General features: G+C 40.1%; 5 protein-coding genes across 15 annotated transcripts; 3 read left to right on the forward strand and 2 right to left on the reverse strand.

The window, feature by feature from the left end:
* Nucleotides 1-27548, reverse strand: LOC124176712 (methyltransferase-like protein 17, mitochondrial). Of its 5 annotated transcripts, XM_046558312.1 has the most exons (11): nt 26984-27538; nt 26066-26176; nt 2387-2436; nt 2152-2305; nt 1637-2033; nt 1401-1554; nt 1175-1318; nt 907-996; nt 660-798; nt 428-566; nt 1-187 (listed from the first exon to the last, which is right to left on the reverse strand). In XM_046558312.1, exons 2-11 carry the CDS (start codon nt 26106-26108, stop codon nt 97-99), a joined length of 1401 nt encoding a protein of 466 aa, XP_046414268.1. In that variant the 5' UTR covers nt 26109-26176; nt 26984-27538; the 3' UTR covers nt 1-96. The 5 variants fall into 5 exon arrangements, with proteins under 5 accessions (XP_046414268.1, XP_046414272.1, XP_046414270.1 ...); XM_046558316.1 differs by lacking the exon at nt 660-798 and having other exon boundaries at nt 26984-27548; XM_046558314.1 differs by lacking the exons at nt 26066-26176; nt 26984-27538 and adding an exon at nt 26004-26045.
* LOC124176709 (xenotropic and polytropic retrovirus receptor 1-like) lies at nt 2718-8773 on the forward strand. 6 transcript variants are annotated; one of them, XM_046558304.1, is made up of 11 exons: nt 2718-2947; nt 3603-3756; nt 3859-4121; nt 4262-4523; nt 4735-4910; nt 5023-5124; nt 5408-5645; nt 5733-5927; nt 6276-6445; nt 6682-6815; nt 8103-8773. In XM_046558304.1, exons 1-11 carry the CDS (start codon nt 2879-2881, stop codon nt 8350-8352), a joined length of 2013 nt encoding a protein of 670 aa, XP_046414260.1. In that variant the 5' UTR covers nt 2718-2878; the 3' UTR covers nt 8353-8773. The 6 variants fall into 6 exon arrangements, with proteins under 6 accessions (XP_046414260.1, XP_046414261.1, XP_046414262.1 ...); XM_046558305.1 differs by lacking the exon at nt 8103-8773 and adding an exon at nt 7249-8095; XM_046558306.1 differs by lacking the exon at nt 5733-5927.
* Nucleotides 8865-15952, forward strand: LOC124176711. The gene is made up of 7 exons (XM_046558310.1): nt 8865-9455; nt 12293-12913; nt 13059-13337; nt 13452-13518; nt 13671-13832; nt 13935-14040; nt 14124-15952. The coding sequence occupies exons 1-7, from the start codon at nt 9362-9364 to the stop codon at nt 14226-14228; spliced, it is 1434 nt and encodes a 477-aa protein (XP_046414266.1). The 5' UTR covers nt 8865-9361; the 3' UTR covers nt 14229-15952.
* LOC124176708 (mismatch repair endonuclease PMS2) lies at nt 15940-19063 on the reverse strand. Its single transcript, XM_046558303.1, has 5 exons — nt 18850-19063; nt 18585-18744; nt 17243-18507; nt 16763-17012; nt 15940-16664 (listed from the first exon to the last, which is right to left on the reverse strand). The coding sequence occupies exons 1-5, from the start codon at nt 18934-18936 to the stop codon at nt 16330-16332; spliced, it is 2097 nt and encodes a 698-aa protein (XP_046414259.1). The 5' UTR covers nt 18937-19063; the 3' UTR covers nt 15940-16329.
* Nucleotides 21705-24320, forward strand: LOC124176713 (CLIP domain-containing serine protease 14D-like). Of its 2 annotated transcripts, XM_046558318.1 has the most exons (2): nt 22762-22879; nt 22951-24320. In XM_046558318.1, the coding sequence occupies exon 2, from the start codon at nt 23057-23059 to the stop codon at nt 23801-23803; it is 747 nt and encodes a 248-aa protein (XP_046414274.1). In that variant the 5' UTR covers nt 22762-22879; nt 22951-23056; the 3' UTR covers nt 23804-24320. The 2 variants fall into 2 exon arrangements, with proteins under 2 accessions (XP_046414273.1, XP_046414274.1); XM_046558317.1 differs by having other exon boundaries at nt 21705-24320.
* Nucleotides 27549-27636: the final 88 nt, after the last annotated feature.

Consider the following 27636-nt stretch of genomic DNA (forward strand, 5'->3'; position numbering starts at 1 on the left):
TGAGATAACGACGTGTATTCATTAATGATATACCTATATTTACACGTTTATTATTTACATTGTCAATCGTGTTACAAAAATATTTAATCTTAACATTTAATCACTGGAGGCTGGTTCTTCTGGATCTATGATTTGAAGAGGCAGTTTATCCCCCCAATCGCTGTGTCTGGCACATTTGTATAGCGGTCTGTAATCATTGAAGATTAATATGCTACCGTGTAACACGAAGCTTAGTTTAAACGGTAAGTTGACGTCTATTTTTCAGTAACGTAGGCGTAACGCTATCGAGAAATAGGCACAAGTGCGTAATTCATACGTATTGGATTGGCGGGTGTGGGACAGGGACGTTTTTGTGAAACTTGACTCACGCAGTACTTTCAAAATCACGCGAAACAGAACTTCGTTTGGCACAACAACTCTTACTCACTTTCCGTGCTTACTGGCTGTGAAGACAATCTCCTCGAGTTTCCCTGTCGCTGTACAGATCCGACACATCGTATGTTTTGAACGAACCAAACTTGGTCTGACAAGTCTGGGCCACTGTGGATCATCTGCAGGACGCTCACCTATCGCCAAAAATATCGTAGTTTAATTTTTATCCTGATAAAATGCAGGATCGAGAAAAGGAAGGGAAAAGAAAAAATCACTGAAAGAATAACCTTTCTTAAGGACGACGTACGAATATCGTTCCTTTTTCAATTCTGATTGTTTTCCTACCGACACGGTGAAATAAGATGATTGGAAGTTACATGGTGTTTTGTCAACGATATATCTCGGGCAGATCATGTCGTGGGGACACTGAAATCAATCCGTTTATCCGTGAAAACTTCATCGACTATTGACATTGATTAGCGATAAGATTTGACTGCAGCCGTACACTGTGGACAGCTGCTTTCGGCTACTTACTGGTGCGAAGACGTGAAACGGATTCGGATTGTCAGTCTCCAAGGATTTACTGGACATATCCAAAACAAAGTCACGGGCCTCGTTTACAATCTGTACACATTAACGACACAAAATAGAAACAGGCTTGAACTGATAGCGTTCAAGTGATCTTAAATACATGTATATAAAATGATGGCAAATGGAAATTTACTATCAGTCTATGATTTTTCATATTTATGTATGCTCAGTTTATGGATTTGCGCAATGGAAAATAGTGCAAGGTGAGTACCCTGAATCCCGCATTTGTTCCCTGTTCAACGATGATTAAATAGTTGTTAGTCCGCATCCAAAGATTTAAAACTACTTCAAGCCTTGCTTGCGCGTTCGGCAACTCCATTAACGAAAATGCCGAAACGACGATGTCTGATTTTATCTGAAACACGGAAGAATAGGTTTGAAAACGAAGTTAACCAGCTGATGAGTTTACGGTATTGAGTTTAGCTGATTAATCTCACCCTTGCTGACGATGGTAAAAATTGCCGAAAGTAAACTTCCTTGAGCTTGGACGGGTGATTCGCTATTATGGATTCCGCCAAGCGATGCATGTCTCCCGAAGAATCTACGCAGTAATATTCATTCAACGATGTTATCCAGAACTGAGACGCCGCCCTAGGACAAAAGGGAAAATTTTTTTTAACTCGGCATAAGACCCCTTTCCTCCAATATTTTCGATAAGAAGGAATTAACCTACCATGTTACTGTGCCGATTCCAGATCCAAAGTCAAACAACGCTTTCGGCTGAAATTCTTTATCAGCCAGGTGTATCTCGTTAAATATCTGATATAATACTGAATATTCCTGAGCTCCACGAGCCAGCATGTAACATAGGCTTTTGTAAGCATCGTATTCCACAGCAACCCAAGCGTAAACCCGCTGCTTCAATTTAATTTTAACGTTATACTGATTTCTTTTCCAAAACTCGTCTATTTCATCGTTAGATAATTTACTTAGATCGACTTTTCTCGACACTAACTCTTGCACTTCCGTTAGTTTATCAACAAATTCATGTTTTTCCAAGGGTGGGTGGCGCTGTTTTAAATAATTAGCTAGGATGCCAGCCACTTTGCGCAGAGGTTTCACTGGATGATCTGCGACGTGAATTTATAATTAATTAGGGATTCATTAACGCGTTGTGTCACAACTCAATCGCAGTGCAGACAGTGAAAGTTAAATCTAAACAAACAAGAGAAACAAGGATTCGAATACCTGCGGTAGCTTCAATCATCGCTTTTTCGATCCATTCTGGTAATTGTATGGCTCGTGACTTTATTATTCCAGGATGTCGTTTTGGATTGAGCTCATCTGTTTCTATTTGTTTATTCACACTCTCGTCAATTTTCACCATCGCCCTCACCGATGCCTGAGATGTGAAGACGAATTTTACATTATTTATTAGGATTTAATTGTAATTAAGATACTCGACTTGTTACTCAAACCTCACCCATCGCTTCTGTATGGTTTCCAGTGCCGTAAATCTTCGCAACATTGTTACTGAAAGAAATTTTATTCATTATAAAAATCATCGAGCTTCGCTTGCCTGCTTGTTCAAAACAATTACGTCTGATACGAAATTTTTCGTTTGAAAGACCCGTAATGTAAATGAAAATGGAAACCACTAACGTTATCTAGTTTAATTCCTTTGAAATTGTGCGCTCCGCTTCTTACATTTTCTCAAGTAGTTGCTGCTCTAGAATTTTTATAGTCTATGCAAGGACATAACCCAAAATACCGCATCCATTCAAATGCATACTCATGAGCTATCTACACATACTTGTGTGTGTATGTCAGATCTGTTTGCCAACCGTTTACGGTTTATAAATAAGTCGATGAGTCTTGAAAGACAGATTCGAGGATGGGAATTCAATTTACCAGCGTAGCTCAAGAGGACCAGTTTTGATTGAAATATAGAAACGAACGCGACAAGTGCGATACAATGAAATTCGCGGAACACTTGGGCGCTCATATAACTCCGGAATGGAGAAAACAGTACATTAATTACGAGGTAACCAGATAGTTGATGAAATCATAGTTTTATATCACGCATGTATATAGCAGTGTCTTGAACGTTTGAAATGACATGGAGAATTGAGTTTCCATTCATGTAACCCACATCCAAAAACATCTAATATCCAATATTACATTTACTTACAGAATTCGTTCTAGATTACACTACTCTGACTCTGTCGTACCGTCCTGTTTATTGATTGATAATAATTTTTCAAAACGATTTGTCGTGTACTACACCGGTTGTTTCAAGTAATAACTAGTTATAACCTAAAACATAAACAGATCAGAGTATCTTCGAAACACGCTCTCCAATACAGACTCATCGAGTCTGTGCGTGGTGAACACTGTAAGACAATGAACAAATATCCAATAAGAGGTTCGACTCCGACAAGAATCTTGACAATTTTCCTCCAGGCACTTTCCAGGCCAACATCCCTGGCCATAATCTTGTATACACGCGATCTGGCGATGAAAGCTTAAAATAATAAAAAGGCGGTAGGCCACCGAGGTTTCAATTCAAATATTGCATCGACTTTTATGCGTTTTTTCAAAATTGACGATTGATTGACGAACACAAGTGAAAATTTCGAAGGAGAATCGTTGATAATTAGTGTTAAATAAAAAATGATAAAAACGCTATTTTGATTAAGGAAATGAAGGCCTTGTTGTACGCTGCGATCGAACAAGCTCCAGCGGTAGAAGCTATCGAACCGCATGTTTTGGAAAGGTATTTCAGTAAATTTGACGAAACTTTCTTTCACTATTGTGACAAGGAGCTGGCAAAAATCAACACGTTTTATTCAGGTGATTAATAAATTGTGCATGACTCACAGTATTATTGCTTACATACTTGGCGTGAATTGAAAAAAAAATATCCGATCTTCAAATCGAAACTGGTTTCTGCAGAGAAGTTGGCGGAGGCGATGCGTAGATACGCAACCCTTACAAGTGAGCTGAGTGGAGTTCAAACCGTCGTCGACGAAGTGAAATCCGGTGGCCATAAAGGCCCGTATAATGGACGCATTATTCACAAGAAGCCAGTACCGGCGCGTAAGATTCGGGAATTGAAACTTGCCTTTTCCGAGTTTTATCTTTCGCTGATACTGCTTCAAAATTATCAAAATCTGAACTTCACCGGGTTCAGAAAAATCTTGAAGAAACATGACAAAGTGCGTTGCATATCGGTTCATAAATATTCGATATCACTTGATACATTAACAGTGTGTGCATAATATCATATCATATTCTGCAGATGCAGATAACGCGTAAGATTTCATATATACTACAATCGGGAAATGGATGATTTCAGTTGTTAAACGTTGAAGTAGGGTCGAAATGGAGAGCAGAGCACGTCGAGGGCGCGTTATTTCATATTCACAAAGACATCGACAGACTGATTGGTGAAACGGAGGCAGTATTCACCCGCGATTTAGAACACGGTGATCGTCAACGAGCAATGAAACGTCTACGTGTCCCGCCCTTGGGAGAGCAACTCTCGCCCTGGATAACGTTCAAAGTCGGCCTCTTTTCCGGGGCCTTTGTAGTCCTACTCGTGGCCGTCGTGCTTTCCGGTAATGATGAGCCAGGGCAAAGCGAGAAATACCTTTTTTTTGCAAAAACAATTTGTCCACACGGAAGTAATCTGCGTCGTTACAACTTGACCAATAAAAATTTTATTGGAAAAAAGGTATTTCTACCCTTTGCTCGATTGGTTTTGACATCCTCTCAATACTAAGGTGAAGGGATCCAAGGATCAATTGCATCAACTCAATTTTATCACAGGGGCCTATAACAACGACAGAAGTGACTGGAGGGTACTGTGTAGGCTCTACCGTGGTCCGTTCTTGATGATACAATTCTTTTTTCTCATGGGAATAAATGTTTACGGATGGAGATCCTCAGGGGTTAACCACGTGTTAATCTTCGAATTAGACCCACGAAACCATTTGTCGGAGCAGGTTAGATAATACTTCCATTACACGTACCATATCCATAAACAACGGGAAATATAAAAATAAGACCAATTCAGCCGTCGATCGATCATCAATTCGTACTAATTCTCATTTTCAGCACATCATTGAAATGGCGAGTATTTTTGGAATCGTTTGGACCTTGTCGGTGCTCGGCTTTTTGTACAGCGACAATTTAGGAGTCTCCCCATTTGTACAGCCGGTAATTTGACAAAGCGGAGATTGGGCCAAAGTGGATTTTCTAGACAATATTACGATTCTCGAGGGTCTCTTAATCCTTCGCCAATAATGGCTCTCCCTTTCGAGTTGTAGGGGTATCAACTTATTTGTCATCTAAGAATGGAAAGAAGCAAATCCACTCTGCCCTAGTCACTTCCTATACTAGCTTGACGATGTTCAATACTTATTCGCCAATTGACAATGCCGTTAGTTGGTCTCGATTGAATATTCAGTCATACAATGAGAGTAACCTTTAATCCGCGCAGGTTCTGCTGTATGCAGGATTAATGGCATTCCTTTTCAACCCGACGAAAACTCTGCGACACGAGGCTAGATTTTGGGCGTTGCGAGTCATGGGGCGAATATTTTGTGCACCATTCTTTTACGTGGGATTCGCCGACTTTTGGCTTGCCGATCAGCTCAACTCCCTTCAAACCGTCTTCCTTGATTTGCAGTACTTTGTCTGTTTCTATACGAAGAACTCGTCATGGACCAGAGTTACGGGTGAGGAATAAATACGATACATGAAATAATGCAATTACAGTGTGTCAGTATGAATTTCAATAGTCAATCACATTTCACATGATATAGATGCGGAAGTCTGTATATTACACGAGCACTCGATGAGGCCTTTCGTGGCCTGTCTGCCGGCGTGGTTCCGATTCGCTCAGTGCCTAAGACGGTACAGGGATACGAAAGAAATTTTCCCTCACCTGGCAAACGCATCGAAATACGCTACGAGCTTTTTCGTCGTCATCTTCTCATACCTTCATCTCGCGTACGCCAGTAAGCGATCGCCTGGTGTATAATTCTTTTACGTTAAACTCTGTCGCAATTATTGGAAAATGTCCTCATGACGTCAGAGCCTAATAGTGGACGCCATTGTACCACCGCATAACCTAAGTTTTTCATTTTAATGGTGGCAAATCGTAAAATTCTTGGTCTTTCAAATTGCTCATGTCACATAAATGAGTGAATCGTAATCAATAATATACATGTTCTATTATTCACGCGCGAAAAAATACGGTCAACGGTCAGCTATCAGCCTGGTTGCATTGGTTTGATTTTTTTCCACCAGACGACGCATCGCAAGGTGACTATCCCAATAAGTTATAATGATTTCCGTGCCTGCAGATCGTTACCAAACAACAACGCAGAACCCGTATTTCTACCTCTGGGTTGTCGCGAGCGTTGTTAGTTCCTGCTTCGCCTATACTTGGGACGTTAAATTAGACTGGGGCCTACTCGAAGTGCGAAAAGGCGAGAACAAGTTTCTTCGCGAAGAGATTGTTTACTCCTCGCCGGTAAGTTTAGTTTCTCTCAGAATTAAAGCCGTTGAACAGTTTTTGCGTAATTCGAAATATTACGATCTATGCGTTTATAGAATTGTTTTACGCAATGATAACTTTTTCGGAATCGCGAACCGTGTTCGATATGCGGCACATGAGCGCTTGCAGTTTGTAGCGAACTTCAGTTTGCAACGTTATATGCGTGTGAGTGTGTATCGATTGTAAAATGATTTGGTTACGTCACGCCGCAGTATTACTACTACTTTGCGATCGTTGAAGATTTTATCCTCCGATTTGGTTGGGCATTTTCATTATCTCTCACCGAAATGGGCTACGTGCATGCCGATCTGATGGTCTCCATCGTTGCACCCTTAGAAGTATTCAGGTGCGCATCGACGAGTGCATGGAAGATAATATACGAGGGTTTAAGAATATTGGCCAAGCTTTCATAATTGCATGTAAACTGGCTATAACAACTATGTGTGATCTTTGATGGAATTTTAGCTAAAAAAATAGCTTCAATATTTCTAAACCCTGCAGTTCGAACGTTTGATATGTACACGTATACGTAATATGTAACTAATAACGCGTCCGCATGTCTTTTAATAGGCTTTTCATTTCCATCATACATGTGCTGTCCTATAACCCAAATCCATATATGGTACTTGGCAAGTAACATATTTTTCTCACGTATGAACATTTATTGACGTTTTAGTCAATGTATCAATAATCGATGTTGATGTCATCGGTATCGCCTAGCTGCTCGGTATCAATGTAACTCAAAGTATCTCTTATCCCTGGTAAATAACATCGTATAGAAGGTACATGTGGAATTATTTGCGACTGGAAAACGAGCACCTCAACAACGTTGGAAAGTTTCGAGCGGTAAGAGACATTTCGATTGGACCAATGCGTTATGACGAATTTACTGATCGGGGACCCGAGGGTGCCATGCGTCTTATGGACGCGGCTGATGACGACGGCGACGAAGACAGCTGCGACGGTGTGCGGTGATAACGAAGTGGAAGAACCTGAAACGGGAAGACGATCTCAATTCTAAAATATTACAAATTTTCTGCGTAGGTTTAATTAAGTGCATGAGGCGTCCTCCACCAATTCAGTAACTTTTCTTTGTTATTCTCTCGGATCTGTGCCATAATTGGTTATATAGTAGTACAGTACTACAAGGTACTCTCCGTGAATTTTTTATGATTTTTTAATTTACTCGTTTCGGAGTTGGTTTTTTTTCTTCCTTGAAACCCGTATACCAGGAAAGCTTGATCGATCTTCCGTGATATACGGGTTTTAAAAAAAAAATAAGCCATTTCCGAAACGAGTTATTCGAAAAATCTGAAACATTTCACAGAGAGTATCTTTGGGTAATAATACTATGTAACCAATTATGGAACAGATTCGAGAGGATAAAAAAAAAGTCGCTGATTTGGTGGAGCGCGCCTCATACATTTATCTGTATTCTGTAATGGAAACACAAGCCTGGCTTATACATGTATATAAATATCGTACAACATCAGCTAACTGCACGTTTTGCCTTTTGTTACGTTGTTAATAATATTACCATCGTGATATACACAATAATACGTAATTTTGTTCGGAATATATATTGTTTGTATAATATTCAGCTAATCTATATAAACGATTGGATTGAAAACAGGCGATTCGTTTGGAACTTTTTCCGCTTGGAGAACGAACATTTGAATAATTGCGGTAAGTTTCGAGCAGTCAGAGATATATCGATCGCACCGATCGACCGTTGCGATCGCACGCAAATATTGCGAATGATGGATGCTACGGACGGGGTGCGAAATCGTCGGAATGAAGAAAAAAACGACAGACCGAAATCGAAGTCGAGCTGCACTTTAATGCCCGACGTAGAAACGACGTTGAAAGATTTCAGGAACTAATTTACAGATTAGATTATTTTGTTGAGGATTATTTCAACAAATTTGAAAGTACATTACTCCTAGATCCTTTTATAGTATCCGTTGTACAACGTCTCATTACAAAATATTTCATCACTTACAACGCCGTATGCACGAGAGTGTCAGTTTTATGTACCCAGCTGTTCAACGCCGTGTAAACCAATATTATAATATTATGTTAATAATATTCGTTTCACCGATCAGTTGTTAATTTATTCATATCGGAGTGCATCAAGAATATTTATCAAGTCGGAACCAGACAATTGAGTGTATATTGAATTTAAGAAGGCTTGCCGCTCATTTCGAAATTGGTATAACACCTGAATTAGTAAATTGGTGAAATGGTTGGAAATTATTTGGAAATTGACTAAAAAAAAAAAACTTCGGTGAAGCTGTAGGAGAATGAAAAAAAAATACACACATACACACTTATACGTACTTAAGTAGCAGTAAAGGATACAGGTGGCGCAACAACGGCTTTAACCGCGATAAGTCCGTCCGAGGCTTGATAAGCTCTGCGAGTCGGACGATATATACGGCCTACATGTACGAGGTAAAGTCATGTAAATTACTGTGCCAGTGGAATACAGAATACAATTTATATCGGACGCGGTAGAAATCGTGCGATTGCGGGCCTCGGACATCCAGTCGTATAATTATATGAAATTATTAAAGTTGCTTAATTTGTTCGTCCGATTTTCGAACAATTTTCCGAGAGTTGAACTTAGATGCCAACCGCACCTGCGGTAAGCCGGCGGGCATGGTGTACGGGTGTATGCGTGCCTAGTAGGGAGGTTGCGGAGAAGAGGGGGGGGTGAATTTTCCGAGGAGCAGAAGCGCGAGAATATTGATTAAAGCTCGAGGCGACGGCGCAAACTCCGGGGGAATACTTCGAGGACTTCATGAATGACACCTTGCATATGGAAGGAGCGATCCGTTGAGTTTTAAATCGCTATTATCAGCTGTGCCGCGGGTTAAGGAAGCGACGAGGATGCCCCCCAGGCCTTTCCCGTACGCGTTCCTCGTCTTGCTCGGTGTTGTTATCTCGGCGTTTGCTGCCCAGGATTTTCATCGCTATCTGCGAGGTACGTTCAACAACGGCTCTTCTGTATGCACAATAATTATTTTCTTCTTCCAATCTGACACATCGTCAATAATCACAGTTGCAGTGCTGGTTGCTATTCGAATTAGGTAGCAATTTTCTTTTTCCACATCCTTGACCCTCGTCCTCGAACCAGACTTCGATATCTTTCATTCGGACAGTATGTATGTACGTATAATACGTACTTCAGGCGTGAATTCGCGAATACTTACCGATGATACACAACGCACCTTATTCACGTTGCTTACCAATTTCGCTTTATCCATCTATTCTTTCCTTATAACGTGTGTTTCACCCACGTGACTGTATCTCTGCACTATACGTTATGTACCAGATAAAAAAGGTCTCTATCGTATGGAAATTGAACTTACACGATGTGTGAGTATTCCGCAAGGATTATCCACCCCGAAAATTTTTCTTATTGTGTAACGCCCTCCGAAGGCGTTTAATCAAATTCTGGCGCGTTATTTTTCTGCCGACAATTTACGCACTAAACCATATTGGCCATTCGTGTGGTAATCGAATGAACGAATTATTCGAGCAGAATGCCAACTTGTAGTTACACTTATTGTCAGCTTGTGTGACAAGTGACTCGTTACCAGCTCCGCGACACCTGTGGATTCATCAATTCATGTGTTCCAAATATTAAGACATTGGTCAGCGCGAATCACCGATGAACGCTCTTCGTTCAGAGCATTTATATATTTTTCTTATTCCATAGACACGGTATATGTCTTCAACTAAAGGAAGTACAAGTGACATCATCCGTAGAGAGATATTTATAAATATATTTTTTAATCTAATATTTTAATCTTATACTAACAATAAGAACGTACTCCTGATTTTGCAGTAGAAACCAACGACAATGCTTACCGTAATTATCACAATGATGTTTACCGGCGTTATACTTACGTTAATTTTTTAGGATCACCTACTTTTTTGTATTTTTTGTAGGTCCGCGGGTAACTTGATATATTTCGTGAAAAATATAAATAAGACACGCCCTTTCACTTTTCTGTTACATAGCTTTTACATGCAATAGCAGAGATTTATGTACACTTATTCTATAAGATAGTTGAATCAAAAGGGAGCATTTACCTGGGCTGACTAGAAGGCGCAGTACGTGTTTCAACTTTCACGTAAATCTATAATTATTGACACGAATTATTACCCTCGTATAATCTAATAGTTCTTCATAATCTCGAAGTACGTCTGATACTTTGTAAAAAACATCCGGGTGTATAAGAAGATCATTCCGTATCTTGTTGAGAATCAAAGTTATTAAAACTGCAGGGATCGTCAAACTGAGTTGCGTTTAATGACTATCGAAAACTACGAACATCATTTCTGCACAACATAGGCGTCGAAAGTACGGATCAACTTTGTCGCGAACTGTCGGTGATAGGTATTGATTAGGTGTGAGGAAATGGGAGGAAGGCGTGAATTATATATTTAGGACTAAATCTACCCGGCATCTCCTGTTACGCTATTGCTTTTGACTTAATTTGACTGACGTGATTAGACAAAACTGGACAGAAAAGTACGTCCGCGTTGCAAGTGAATCGTTGTAACATACACACTGTATGAAAATTGCCCGCTGTATACATACTAATATGACCTGGCCAAGAATTAGGGTGTAACAAATAGTTATATCAGGCTTGGATTATTGAATGGGTTGGCACTTGAGAGTCTATCGCGTTAGACACACTATAGGACAGGACTTATCAAACACCATTATCTTACCGAACCGGAAACTCATTTGCCGGCAACAGTTTGCTCTCGCAGTTAGCCGCGACCATGCAGCGGTCATATAAAATCTATAATTGGTGAAAGATGCGGAGGTTCCCAGTATTTTTGGGAAAATGATTGCAATTTATTGATAATAATTATCGCAGGCGGATCGCCAGCTTTTCCTATGAATTACATTCCAACTTTATTCATAAGGTTTGTCTTGAAAGTACGTGATAGTTATATTAATCGAGCTAATTTCTCGCGTGTGATAATTATTTTTGGGTCACGGGTATTGCTGAATAATAAAAAGGCACGATGCTTAAGTTTACGAATATTCATGGAGTGTCTATGAGAATTCCTGCGGATTTGCATATTTCTTATTGTGTTTATAATTGCACATGGAAAATCGGGAGTAATTCCCACAACCTTGCCGAAATATCTCTTTTGATAAAATCTGGAAACATCCAGGTAATTAATTTATCGTTATGACAAATTCACAGAATCGCAAGCAGCTAAAAATATATTTGTTCTCTAATTATGATCGGGTTGACTGAGTTGTAAAATTCTATGAACTGCAGGTGAAAATGTAAAACAATTTAGTAATGGTGCAGCGCATCGCAATTATACTATTACGCGTAATAATTGCAGAGGTGATGCTGCGGTGTTTCTTCAATTTCAATATTTAATCCGATGACCGCCAGTCCTTCACTGTCCAAACTCTATATGTATAATTTATATCTGCAGTTTCTTGTCAACCCCATGAATGTTCAAGACGCTCATATCGCGATCCGACACATTAGACATGTTTAATAATTTTCAATAGTAGTGATATCGGACCGGTCTGCGTACAGATCTCGATACCGAAATTTTACCGACAATTTTAGCCGCTTCACAGCCCGGACACAAACCCACCCCCATCCCGGAAAAAGGGTTTGTGTCCAGACTGTAAAGCGGATAAAAGTGTCGGTAAGATGTCGGTATCGGGATATGTAAGCAGAATCGGCCCTATATCACTACTTTCAACATCACCGTCGACCGCACTTGCAGCACATAGCTCCGATATACAGGCATGCAGTTTCCTCCTTCCAGATCTGACGCCAGAACCTTCTTCCGAAAACTTGGCTCTGACAGACCTGCAGACGTGGTTATTAAAGCCACGAAATCACGATGCCGCCACTTACGGTTCACTGCACTACCCAGGCTCGAAGGAATTTATCGAAGGAACTCGCAGGTTCCTTGAAGCTTTGATTGACAAGTCGAGGGTGGCGGTCCATCGAAGGCTCGGCAAAAACCACCGTTTCAATGAAGGCGGCACGGTTCACCGACCATACGCGGGACGGTATCACCCCAGAGAGTCGCAACCGTTTCTGATACACCCGAGGTATCCTGTGTTCAACGAGCCACTGGCTGAAGCGACGTCCCGCCAAAATCTGCAGGACTACCAAACGGCCGAACATCGTCACCGTAGCCAGGATGGCTTGAATCACGAAATGAAGAATCGACCGTCATTTGATTCTTCTTCAGCAGATCGTTTTCCCTCCAATCACCAGGAGCCGGAAGTCGGTGATTCAAGAAGCCACGCTAATGATCACGAAGTGAAAGGTGATGAATTCTCTTACATGTTTGCTCAGCCGAGCATCCCCGATAAGCAGCCTTCGTTCGCCTGGACACCAAACGATCCAGGCTATTATGATGGTCTCGAAGTGACGCGTAAGTATTCCTTAATCGTTTGTCGATTGCGAAATTAGGTTTCGTAGGTCACAAAACAATAAATTTCCCGTGAGTCACGCGTACCTTATACCTAAGTAATGATCCGCTGTGCCTACAACCGCCGTTTTCCTTTACTTTTTCCCAGAAACAGATATGGAGGACTTCCAAGACGAGAAAAGAACAGAGCGAACCCAGGTGACCAGCGTGGACGTTAGACCGAGTTACGACCAGGAGTTGGTGAAATTAACTGAAGTAAATTTTCCGACGGATGGCAATAGCGACGACAGTGACAACGACAACGACGGTTACGATGACGAGGACGATGCTCCAAGAGCTCCTCCAGAACTTCAGCGTCGCGCCGAGTCACACGGTCCCTTGGTCACATCGGTTGACCACAAGATCAACAATGACATCTATTTTGTTGGTACGTGGAGGAGCGTTTATCCTATTCCTATCTTCGCGGAACCATAAAGTATGCTTTTGTCTTATAGCTGCATCCTACATTAATACGTTCATGACTTTCTGCATCATGTTTCAGCGGTTGTAGCTGGTTGCAGCGCCGCTGCTATGTTCGTCCTAGTGCTGATCAGTCTCACCTGGTGCAGGTATGTACGATCCTTAAAATCTTTCGGTATTTACAATTATTCGGCCTGTGTCACTCGGTTGTTAAAAAATATTAAGAAGAAAGAAGTGTACTGTATGAACAGAAAAGAACCTGTGAATTTGGAATAAGACTAACATATCCCGCTTCCTACAGACTTCAGCGCGGAGCTAAGGCTGCAGCGGATGTCGAGTATCCGGCATACGGCGTGACGGGTCCCAACAAGGATACATCGCCCTCGGGTGATCGGAGGCTCGCTCAATCCGCGCAAATGTACCACTATCAACACCAAAAGCAACAGATCATTGCCATGGAGAGGTACGGAGTGTCAATGAAATTCTTCTTCCTTAATTGGAATCCGATCAGCCGATTCGTGACGCAAATGGCGTTAAAACTAATACGAACATACTGTTTTCGCAGTCGAACCGCGGCGGCTCGAGATCCCGGCTCTGTGTCGGAGGCGGAAAGCGACGAGGAGAACGAGGAAGGCGATTACACCGTATACGAGTGTCCAGGACTCGCCCCGGTATGTATCAGATTTATTCAGTTTCACAGCGACAGACAATGACAATAGTCGGTGTTTCACTTTTGAATGTGCGTGTTTTGAAGACGGGGGAAATGGAAGTGAAGAACCCGCTGTTTCACGACGACCCAACCCCTGCAACCCCGGCGGGACCGGGGCAAACCAACCGATCATCAGAGGACCACATGTAGTTTCGACTGGGGCGCAATAGACCCTAAATTGCAGAAACCTTCCCCTGCTGGGTTTCCTGGTGCTTAGTTCACTCTGAATGTATCATATCCAAAGTCTTTAATCCAATAGTATACATACATTGTAGATGTACACACACACACACACACACACACACACACACACACACACACACACACACACACACACACACACACACACACACACACACACACACACACACACACACACACACACACACACACACATTATACATACTATACATAATTAATATGCCATACTGCAAAATCCTATATTACTATTTGTACTGTGAGACGAATCTTTTTCGTATATCAATAACTATAAATGCGAAGTAGTTATGTTCGCGTATTCTTTCGAGACGCATAATGAGAGTCAGCCGCGCTGCGAGGAAAACGAATAAGTAAATTAATATCAAATCGAATGAGAATCCTATACAATGCCTACATGGAACTCGGTTTTCACTCGGGGTTATTTTTATACCTAGTGTGGTTTTCACAATATACGGATTAACAAACACTACGAGTAATCCGCGATATCGAGTAATCTCTGCGTTTCATTCTTCAGCACGAACCTGAAATACGTGTAATTCATCCATCGTATCGATTGCTCTCACGATTGAAGTAAAGTCGAGGTTTTGTTTGCACGATGTAATATGCGAGAGTTTTTGGTTTGAATTTCACACAAAGAACCGGGACGATTCAATTACCGTCGAATCGTATACCTATTTGCACTTACTAACAAGAGTATAATATTCCTTCCTACGTCCAAAGTTCAGGAAATTAAAAATATCATCTTCCATCTCTACCGATAAGCTTATTGAGAGCAAATTAATTTTTCTCAGCGACGTTACTAATGTTGCATGTCATCGTCACATGGAACTATAGGTACCGATAATTTGAGAAATCTTACAAAATTTTTAAATTGTGTTCTGCTTTGAACAGAAATGTTTACTTGAATACAATATTATTTGGTATTATAGATGCATATTGTGAGAGAGGAAGAGACAATTTTCTCCTTATAAAAATGCAGGTAATTCTTTTCGAGTAGGTCATCACATTTACGGGCTTCATTCGTTTCGTCTATTTTTTTATGAGTATAGAAAGTGACTATTTATCGAACGAATATATGAAATGCGAAGGCAAGGTAGCTCACCGAAGAGAAATACGGATTTTCGGATGCTAGATTCTTATTCGTTTGAGTATTTGTAAAGTTATATATTATCAGCCGTACGTTTCACATATTGACTATCGTACTGAGGATTAAATCAGTTTGTTTTTCTGTGGGGCCACCTTGCATATAGCAGAACTTTGAATATATAAATATATTTACAATTGAATATATATATACATATATATATATATATCTATTAACAGACGTACCTATGTATACATCCGACTATATCTACAGTTGAAAAAGAGACTTTTATTGATGTTATAATGTATAATGAATCAAAGAATTGAACAACCCATTCTAATAAAGTATAGCGTGGCTCTTTTAATAATATTTTTTAGTAATATACCTATGTAATTATGCGGATCTCAACACGGATCAAGAGTCGTAGGTCCAAGTTGTTTTGCATTATACGCATTCAGTTCGTAAAAAAAAAAAAAAAAATACCGAATTAGCATAGCGTAAAGCACCTTCTTGTATGTATACGTACATGCTATATAATATTAATTTTTTCTTCCACACGTGGTATTGCTAATATATGGCAAATTTTATTAATTTACGCTCTTCCAGTTAGAAAAAAAAGAACAACAAACCGCTAGTGTCTAGTGTGTATTAGAAATGATGTATTATTATTTTACTAAATAAATGGTTTATTTTATAATTTGTTCGAACATCTTTAAATTTTTCGCAATAATCTTCATTACTTGAAAATTACCACAAAATCCTGCAGAGTTGCAGACTGTCCGTAAAAACTTCCTAATATCTGCCGGTGCTTCACATGTTCAACCACTTGTTCAACCGTTGTCAACACAAAAATGACGGACATTCAAACGTTTGGAAAATAAGCAAAAAATTTTATTTCTATCACAAAAATTGCTGACAACATGCTTTATAGTAAACGTAAGTAAAGGGTCAACGAGGTAGCAGTGAGAGGCACAATAAATGTCTGATCGTAGGCCTCCCATGCGGACAACTCCAAGGATTCTTTATTTGACCCATCTGCGTCATAAGGCGACGCATATCGACATCGTTCAATGCTTTTCCTACCATGACAGCTCCACGGCAAGCTCGCGAGGCAAGCATTTGCCGCACTCGACTTGGACGAGGTATTCCATCTCCGCAATCGATACTGTCGTCACTTCCTCCTTCCCTTATCAGAAACACCAACTCCTCTATATCTTCTTGACCAAATTGCCAATTTCCACTAACAGGTATTCCCGTCACCTCTACGCGATTACCTGGATCTCCTGGGGGTAATAAAAAAATATATTTTGTTCATGTTTCTAGTAATCAAAATTGCTTTCTGACATAACACTTATGTTTATCTCTATGACATCAAACTTACCCTGATCATTTATTTTAAACGTAAATCCATTGTCAATGAAAGTTTGTTGGTGCTCGATCAGTATAGTTTCGTTGAGTACGGCAAGATTTAGTCGCTGAGGGGCGATCAACTTCTGAGTACGAAGTTTTGTTTCCGCTTGCAATTTTTCAAAACGGTACTTTTCGTCAGTGGCATGCTGGTCCACGATAAATAAGTCGTCGTCAAGCCGTGCGACGATAAAGCCAAGATTAAACTGTCCCACGATCTCCATCTGCATTCATAATTCAGATACTCAAGATGCAAGTGTGCGACTGCAAGGAATAAATTACCAAATTAACTGGATATGCTAGAAATAACAACCCTGCATGGTTGAAATTCAAATTGTGATTAATTGTTGATATCGTTGAAATAATGAAGACGGCCATAAGAACTGCAGCACCTAAAGTGCGTATGAGGCCATAAAACAGTGACGGAGTGAAATGAAAATGTAAGTAAATAGACCTTATCAAAGGAGTCTTTTGTCAATTCTCGGCGTAATTCCTGCTCTGCGTCTTTACAAAGATTTGGTTCTATTTTTGTTCTAAATTTGACTTTTCTTGCTAGATTTTGACCATTTATTTCTTGATGTGCCTTACAGGCGACAAGAGATTGTTTTATCAAGTCAAGATTAATTTCCATTGTTATTGTAGTTGACTTTGTCGAGTACCCGAGTCGTGGTAGATTTTTTTTTTTCTCATTTATTTCTGTACGATAGGATACAAGACTGTTACTATCTTCTTGAATATTAATCTCAGTATTTTCCGGAGTAAGTTGCTGCCTCTTAGCTGGTGGTTCTTCCTTAGCTATGGAAGATGAGTTTCTCTTAAAGGTAAAATTAGGTTCGACCAGCTTAGCAGCAGTCAAGCTTCCCAGCGTCTTTTCCCAAGTTTGTAGAAGGCTCGATTTGAGACTGGCCAAAATTAATGATTCTTGTATTAAAAATATGGTTCTTTTGTCAGGGGTAACATTAACATCTGCGCAATCTCTCTTCAGGTTTAAATTCAAAAATACAAATGGATATTGTTTGGCATTGTACTTGTGATAAACATGATTAACAAGCCTTGATACTTTCACAGGATCGCACGGACGACCGTTGACATAAAAAAATTGTCTGTCTGGAGCAGAACGACCAATGGAATGATCGCAGCTCGAGACGTAACATTCCCAGGAGAAATTGTTTTTAGACTTTTCAATGACGTCAGAAGGTAGTCCATATTCTTGAAGTACAGAGTCCTCCGGTAAAATTTGTTCAACTTGAAGTAGTCCGTCGAGTGATTTTTTACCAAAAATAGATAGTATATTATCTTGGACACTGGATGCGCCGAGAGTTCCCAAAACTTGAGAGGATTGTTTCCCAGATATGGTGTTACTGCACGTGATCCTAATATTTGTAGAGACTAAACAGTATCCATACAGGACCTGGATTGCCTTTGAGAATTCCTTTTTATAATTCCTTTGAAACTCTTTAGCTCGGACGGGAAGAGCTTTGAAAAGATTTCGAATGAATACAGTTGTACCGACTGCCCTAGCACATGCCTCTTTTTTCTTTAATAATCCATTTTTGTCAAATACCAGCTTGTAGCCATGTTCCTTGCACTTGTGCCTGGTAACAATGCTCAATTCAGAAAGCGCGCACAAGGAACTCAGCGCTTCCCCTCTGAATCCAAAAGTTCCAACCTCGGTCAGGTCAGAGAAGTCTCGAAGCTTTGAAGTGTGGTGTTTCAGCCCTGGCCAAAAGATAAGAATGCTCCGCGTAAAGCACACAGGTAATTGGACGAGGTGCCGAGCATTGTAGACTACAAACCTAGACCCTCGAAGTCTTCCTCAAGTACTCCGCACCCATCGTCGCTGACGCTAACGCAAGTCCGTCCGTGATCGGTTAATTTAACCTCAATCAATTTGGCACCACTGTCCAAACTATTTTCAACCAGTTCTTTAATCGCAGTGGCTAAATCCAGAACAACCTGGAAATTTCGATTCGAGTTACATGTACATCATTTCAAGTCAGGCGATCCTTGTGATTTTTGTACATTCGTTGAGAACCATAAGTAAACAATGTGTAACCTAACCTGCCCGGAGCAAATATGATGAACGGCATCCTTGCTTATCGGCTCTATTTTTTTCGACGTCTCCGCTGTTGGTATCGCCTCGTCCATAATTTATAATTCAAAGTTACTTGCAGTGATCTTCGCGATGCGCCTATGCCACATGCTTCCACAAATTGTGTTCCAGACACACCTCAGTCTACGCGCAAGTCTACAGAAACTTACTTTGAAGTGCCGGTATTCTAGCAAGAGGGGGGGGGGGGGGGGGGGGGGGGTAGTCGGAGGGTAACGAACGCGGAGATACATCTTCTTGAGTTTTCCATTTCCTGTTAGTGCGTGAGCACTGATCTTTCATTTAAAGATGGGGGATTCCCATTTGTGATCGCTATAATGAGAGTTTCTTGGGACTGACAAAAAAATAAAAGGTGATGGGAAATCAATTACTTAATTAATTTAGTTTATTAATATTTTGGGTGTTCGAGGAAAAAAAAAGAAAAAATGGTCAATTATTTTTATGAAAAATTTTGCCTGCTGACCCTCCATTTCCGTAACTCCGCAGAAAAAAAAACAAACGTAGCTGTCCATCAATGAGCCAGGAAGAAGAAAAATATATTCTGAACGAAATGATTCAATTTATAATACAAAATTCGATTAATTTTTTGTTCCTAATCAATCATTTGCGTTTGTCAAGTGACCATTTCGTAAAAGAAAAAATCCCTTACTGGTTCATTGAACGATAGCTACATGTAAACGAATTAAAATGCCGTTTTTTTTTTTTTCCAGATAACCAGAGTGTAGAAATCCTGGAAACTAGGCGCCGCGGTTTTTTCTTTCTTTTTTTTTTTCTTTGAACACCTCAAATATCAATAAATATAAGCTGAAAATTTCTAAAGTAATCGATACAACAGTTGAAGTTTTTCTAAGTCACAACAAAACTCTCATTTCGGCAGTTATAGTATTTTGCGGGTAGACGAATTAATATGATAGTGTTAAGTTTTTACTGTTGGTTTCTTAGAAGAACGAAATTTGCTTTGCGATTCCCAATTTTTCGGTATACCAAATGCAATTACGTACTCATAATGCTGCATATTAAAACTCATGAACAATACGAAAGTATAACGCCTTTACGTCAAACAAATGTATTACTCAGGGTCATCGAACTTTGCAGCCGTGTTCAAGGTCCATATGCTTCTTTAAGGCGATGCAGTACTTCTGTCTTCACCGACCGAGCAAACTCACACTAGATTTCTTGGCCCCTGAAATGCAGATGAATGTGGGAATAGTAACAAGTGTCAAAAAACCGCAAATTTTTTTACAAGGCATATTCATTGCGCAAGTCACGTTGATATAGCCACGGAAAAAGGCGCAACTTGAACACAAGAAGCGCGATGGCACCTGTTACCTGAGGTGGTAGCGAGTTCCGCAGTCTGATATACCCACTTATTGATAAGGAATGAATAATTGGCTTATGATTCGTTACGAGTCCTATTTATTATACGTATAATAACTGACATTATCCGCTTGATCCGCCTCAGTCTTTATACATAAATCCACTTGTTGATAAGGAATAAATACTTGGATTACGGTTCGTTCATTTGGACTATGTTCCACCATTCATTGTTTATGAGAAATGAAAATTCAGTTGCTTTGATTGTTAGAAGAGTTGACAAAAAATGTTGATGATCATACTCGATCAGCCAGGTAAAACGTGATATTACAGGTGAGTGAACAAGTAATATATGAGCACATTTATCATCTTGTTCATTGTCAGAATGAGTTACCGAGAAACAAAGTCAGCGCCGGGATATTTTTGTAGCTATAATATTAGAACAAATTAAGAATAGTATATGGGTTGTAACACTTTTTTTGGGGTAAACTCTTACAAGGGTTACATACGCACATCTCGATATGTATTATTGCATAAACTCTCTTGTTGTTAGGTCACGGGTGACCCTGATGTTCCGGAAAAACCAACTCACAACCCACGTTAAGCTAAGCTTATTAATCAAGTTAATCGTCCTTCTTTTCTTATTTATGTAACGCGTTGTGACAGGTGCAACGAATACCTTCAACGACTATCGCAACATACCGCCGACGCAGATAGTGAGAAGATGACGTGATGGGGAAGTCGTTCTGGTGAATCACGAACCAAGCCTGCCAAGCCAGGATGATGCGAGTTACGCCGTGATGCCAAGCTGCTGTGGTGAAACCACGAGCGACTTGAAGGACGAGGACTTGATCATCCTCGGACCTCCCCGTACCCAGCTACGTCGCGATAGCCGGTGTCATCCGAAAGCATCCGATCGTACGAGGAATATCAGCAGCGAAACTTCGGAGCAGGATCCTTCTCTGGGCGTATCGCACCTCATCCCCTTCACCCTAGTAACGCACCTTATCTTACCGCAAGTGTCAATTACCGCACAAAGAGGACTACAGAAAAAGACATTAAGCATCCAAAATACTGTGACCTGAAGAAAACAAGCCCACGGCTATGCATTCGAGATATTCATCATTTTCCAACGAACTGTGATAAATTTTCATTCATTATAAAATCGATTATCCATAAATATGTACATACCTACATACACGTAAGTATGGCTCTGTGTCAGAGGTAGAGGCATAATGGTATGCAGCGATAGCACCAGTGTGAGAACTGGAATGTTCGGGGAATCGTGCAGCGATACTTTGACGAATCACAGTTTTATACCTGTGTAACAATCATACCTCAGCATAACACGGAAAAAGTGAATTACGCACACCGTGATGAGGTTTTCTTTACGAGTATTATAATCAGGTTTGCCTGGATTTTCCAGGTGTCTATGTATCTTATTTTTAAACATGCTTCTGTAGTGAAATATAACTCAACGGATGGATTAATGGATTGGGGAAACCCGTTTGAGACTCCAGGCTGCTTGATACTTAAAATCCTGAGGCGAGACCTCAGTTGAGTCGTGCGTTACAAGCAGTGCGGCTTCACACTTGTTTTGTCTCCAAACTTTGCAGCCTTTCTACTCGTGTAAAGTTTATCTTAATACTTTGTCACACTTGTTTGACATAACTGAGGTGTAAAACGTTCGCGGCATCCACAAAAAAGATAAAATGCAGGGCCACACCACGTGGAACGGGATGCGTGGGTTTTGTCTACTTATACTCTTTTGGTTCAATCTACATGGACTAAGTCATTCAGCCGCTGTGAATCCTCAGCTACCCGAGGGAAGCCCATGTCTACTGGACACCGGTCTAAAAGGCATGTGCGTAAAGGCTGTGGATTGCCCGCAAAAAATAATGGAGATTAATGCGAGAAACTACACCGACGATGGTCGTTGTGGGTTTGTGAAATTTGACGAGATAGTTTGCTGCACCAAGAAATTTTGAGGATCCACATCCCACGAAAATTGTTTCACACAAAAGTTGTCGGGTTTGGTCAGGACGATCTGATTAGTTTTTGAAAGTTGATCTTGAAGTAAAATTTCAAGCTTTTCACTATTTTTTAATGAAAGGGACTTTCATACTTTTTCCTCACCCTGTATAACGTTACTTTTTCATAATCGGTCAAATCATATACTGTGTTAATATCGGAGTGATGAACAATGTTTTGCTGTAAAACAGGTTCTTGGAACAAGTCAAACAGGCTGTCGGTAGTAATTTTGCAACTTTTTTTCCTCCCGTGTGCACTCTAATCGTAAGGGTCAAGATGGCATCGGATGCGAAAACTTGGCCAATTTAGCCGATTGTGGGGGAAATTCGACCGTTGACCTTACAGTTAGTTGCGTGCTGTGCCGCAATCGACGCGCATTTCTAACAAATACTTCTGGCATTCATCAATCAAGGTTTCTTCTTGAAGTACCGCAGGCAATTTCTAAGAATGGAAATAACAGCGTGGACTTGGATGTGTGTACTTCATTTGATATTACTTAATCGATGCCGAGCCGTCCACCGAGTCGTTGCGGAAGATCTAGAACTTTACGAAGGTAGCAGGTGTCGTTTGGGAGGAGATGGGGCCGAGCAAGGCGTGTGCGTCAAGTTAATCAACTGTCCAGTAAGAGTGCAGCAGGTACGTGCGGGGAACTTTAACGAAGGCGGCCGTTGTGGTTTTTCCAGTTTTCATGAGATAGTCTGCTGCAGAGAGCTCTCGTCAGAGCAACTGAAGGAGCAATCGAGACCAGCCGAAGCAGCTTGCCGAGAATTCCGAAGGACGTTGAACGTTGACGGGCCACCTGCAACTTCGGTCATGCCCTACATGGTGGCGTTGAGTTTCTCTTCGCCAAACGATGAAGATGCTAGTGGAATGATCAGGTATGCCTGCGGCGGGGCTTTGATATCCCATATGCACATCCTAACTGCAGCCCACTGCGTCACTACCAATATCGACGGATTTAAGCCTGTTCAAGTTCTGTTAGGCAGTACGGATCTTTCAAAACAGAATCAAAACATTATTGTACCAATTGCACGGATCATCAAACATCCCCGGTACGACGAAAGCTCCAACCACAACGATATAGCCATCATAGAACTCCAGAACCCTGTCAAGTTTACGAGTACTGTGCAGCCGGTGTGTCTGTTGACGAAACCCTTGTCAAACCTCGTTTCCGAGAGCGCAAATTTCATAATGTTGGGTTGGGTATCGACCTTTGTTGGCGGAAGCACACACACCCGATTAATGAAGGCTGAACATCTGCATCTTGTTGGAGGGAAAGACTGTTCGGAGAGTTACAGTGATCTTCGAGTTCAGATTCATCCAATCGAATCGAACGACACAGTGATTTGCGTGTGGGATCCTAGCATCGGTAGAAGAGCAGACACGTGTTGGGATAACACTGGAGGAGTTCTCTTGATCTCGTCGCGGGAATTTTTATTTCTTGCAGGCGTAACGTCGTTCGGACAGACATGTGGTGGAAGCAGACCTAGCGTGTACACGTCGGTCTTCGAGCACTTGACTTGGATCGAAGATCAGGTATGGCAGCGTCGCGATTTCTAATTAAGCACGCTACGAAACAATTTCATTTTGCAACGAGTCAAAATTCGTACAGGGCGATTCGAACATCGTTGAAAATTAACTTGTTACGCCGGAATGGTTGAATATTAATTAACGAAACGAGCGAAACGAACACGATATCTACGCTGTGCAGTGTAATGCGACGAAACATATAAGCACTGATTTTCCTTTCCTTTCCAAGTTATTGTAAATTGCTTGTTGTGGAAAAACCGAAATCGTAATGGTCACTGACAATGAGGCTATAGTCTCGTAAGAAAACAGGTCCTCCTTGCATGGATGAGGTCACTTAAGTTCGCATGATCAAGGTACAGTGAACCCACTGAATAAACTCGCCGGTGAGATTTGTGCGCTAACCTCTTTTAAGAGGTACCTGAGGAAGCGGCACTATTCAGAGGGGGTTTATTCAGAGGGTTCAGCGTATCTGTTCAAGATATAATTATAACATGATACGAGAAATTATCTTTGACCGAACAATCGGTGAATAAACATAATTTGGTTTCATTATTGACCTTGAGCATAATCATCCTCCTTACATGTTGAGACCGCAAAACATTAAAAATTGTGTGTCGTTCCAGTAAGATTGGTCGTTAAAGTTATAGTCAGTGAAAAAAAGGAAGAAAAATGTCGATACATAAGCTAAATACAGTGGCAAAACTACCACTGATTTTGTGACCGAAAATTGATTTTTCAATAACTTCAAAATCGCGAAGATTGCGTTAGATTCGAGGGGCAGACGTGGGTGGTTAAGGCTGAATATTAAATGATAAAATAACAAATTGTATCCTAGACGCGTACGTACGTGCGCTTGTGTTTTTCATAATATTTGGAATATAAACGTTTCAAACGGATTTATTGGATATGTACTATTAGAGTGGTTCACAAAGAAAGAAAAAAAAACATTTTTTTTGTGCTGCTTTCTGATAAAACTGTTCTATATTATGAAAAAAAATCTGCTGCACATTTGAGCTCGATCGGAAGAGATCTGGAGGTCCCGTTTTCAAGTTTTCGTTTTCACATAGAAATAACACGTAAAAAATGCTAACCTTAACTCACTGGCAATTTCGCATGAAATTATAGAAGTAAATGAAAAATGTCAAGAGACCTTTTTTGTAGGCAACAATATTTTGTAAAATAAATAAATAACAAAAGCTTTTATTTTATGAGAATTTAATACGAATATTTTTGATCATTCAATTTTATCAGTTTTAAGTCACAATAATGGAGACCTTTTTTGTACTAAATATTGTTGCCTGCACAAAATAGAGGGTGAATGTCTCTCGAAGCGATTTGCTTGAGCCAGTAAAGGTGATTTTGTGTACTGCATCAATCACTCTGATTGTGAGTTATTAGTTGAATATGCTTACGCTGGACCCAAAATATTATCTATACATATTTGAAACTTCCTCATTGGCATAACTACCGTGAAAATGTAACGAACCAATCAGGAAGCGCGTTAGAAATCTGCACACTAAAGTACAAATCGTTAAAAAGTGTTGCACTAAGTAGAAGCTAAGCAGTTCAACAAAAATCTTTGAACAGAGCAGTCCAGATACGTCTTCTAACTAGAGTCGACCATCAAACAATCTTTTAATGAGACATGGACAGTTCAAAAACATCCCTGAAACAGAGCAATTCTTCGTCCACCTTCGATCAGGGTAATTCACAACATTTTTTTAGATCTTGACGAATTGAATGACTCTAAAGAAATTCCGTGCTTCTAATACTATATCAAATAATATTATTTTTCATAACATTAACCAAATATTATAATCTCAACTTCGTTTGAATTTGAATAAACTTAATCATTGTGTTCAATTTATATTGTGAGTTAAAACCTAATTAATAACTAATGATAATTCATATCATAAATAGTCATCGTCGAGCACGCAGAGCCGCCCACAGCCCGAACCATCAAAATCGACTAAAGGTAAGTGATAACTTTTATTTTAAAAGCTTATCTCTTAATACGAGATCAACCAAAATAGAATAACTTCTCGTTCATCTCAGGTAAACCGCGTTCAAGAACTTTGTCTTAAAACGAGCGTCAAATTATTGTGGCGAGTTGATTCTTTCTTAGATAAATAATAATTACAGTCAATCCAGCCCCTAACGATAGAATACTACGCGGGTATAGTAAATGGCCGCAACAAATTTATGAAAGCCATAAGTTTAACTATTTTACCTCTTCGCCACGCGATAGACGGAGATGATGATGGACAGCAATTTCAAATTCACGCTACTCACTCGTGCGCCACAGCAACGATATCTGCCAACAATTAGGCTGCATCCTCTTGGCCTGATTGCTTCCGTATGCATCCCGGCTTGTTTCGCGTAGTAATTAGCCAACCGTGGAGACTGTAAGTTTAATGGCAAAACTCATTACTGGCAATTCAAAATTGCTGAATTTTTGTACTGTTATGTGTTTCGTATATGTACAGTGGAGGACTAAATCGTTCGATTCTTGACACCAAGTGGTCTTAAAATCAACACTACAATAGTGTGGACTCTATGGAATATATTCGGTGTTACATTTAACACAGAATTTCTAACGGTGCGACGAGTTCAATTTTTTCTTGTTATTGTTGGAATCTAACAGTAAATAACAGGGTGGTTACTAAATCCCCGATACGAAATTCCCTGAATTTTCCAGGTTTTCCAGCCAAAATTTTTAAAACAAATATCCCTGACCACTCGTATAAATTGGTTATAGCGAATTGATAAAAATATACGTATTTTCCACATCATTGTTTATTTTTTTATAAAAGTACGAACCGTCACTCGGGTCACACTGTCCCATCCAGCCGATGCGCACAATCGGTTGTAAGGTAATATTTAGGAATATTCAAAGTTTGAAGAGAACCTTCCGGCGGTGGTAAAAAAATTTGTATGCGATTTAATTTATCCAAAGCTTAAAAAAATTGCGGGACGTATGTGTATGATAAAAAAATATAGTAAACGATTCCCTGACTTTACGCAAAAACCCCTGATATTTCCCCGACTATTCCAGAATTGCAGAATTTCATGACGTTTCCGAGGTTTTCCAGAATTCTCTGACCAGTGACCACCCTGAATAAGTACAAATATTACAAAATAAATGACAGCTAATTTTTCAGGGTGTATGAAGAAATAACTTAAAATTATATTCTGTTCGGAATTACTCACGGTGATTCGCATTGATGAATAACGATATCCTTGTGGATCTGCTTGCTGTGTTCTGAAACGACACCATGGATCACCGATATGGACGATTACTTACACAAATTGGCACGCTAATTGTACACTTCGAAAATTAAACGAAAATCTACTTTGAAATACGATGCACTTGTTAGTATAAGTATATCAAATAAGACTGCATTTGAACCGAATGAAGTGAGTTTACAGAGAATTGGATTAACATGATCCAGAATTTTACCCGAGTTCAAGTCAACGCGAATGAAAATTGAACCGATGGAATTTGCTGTTCAAATGCTCTCGCAGTGGCAGTTGATCGATTATACACGACGTGAATCCCATTATAAGCAACGAATTAATAATTTAAACCCGAATATCCAGGATATTTTGTAACATTTTTCTCACTTTGAACACAACTAATACCAAAAATGTCAACATTCAGCCGTTAAATTGGCGGCAAATTGTCAATATGGAAGCGCTTCGGTCGATTGTCTATTGTTTATACTACTGGAACGTCATCTGAACCGAACTGTATTATAGTTCAGTGCACAGAACCTGAGAGCATATAAGGTACCCGAAATTCATTGTCGAGTAAGATTTCTTTCAAATTTTTACAGCTGCAACAGATGTAACCTTGTTTTGGT

Source organism: Neodiprion fabricii, chromosome 2 (assembly GCF_021155785.1).
Source record: "Neodiprion fabricii isolate iyNeoFabr1 chromosome 2, iyNeoFabr1.1, whole genome shotgun sequence".
NCBI classification, from domain to species: domain Eukaryota; kingdom Metazoa; phylum Arthropoda; class Insecta; order Hymenoptera; family Diprionidae; genus Neodiprion; species Neodiprion fabricii.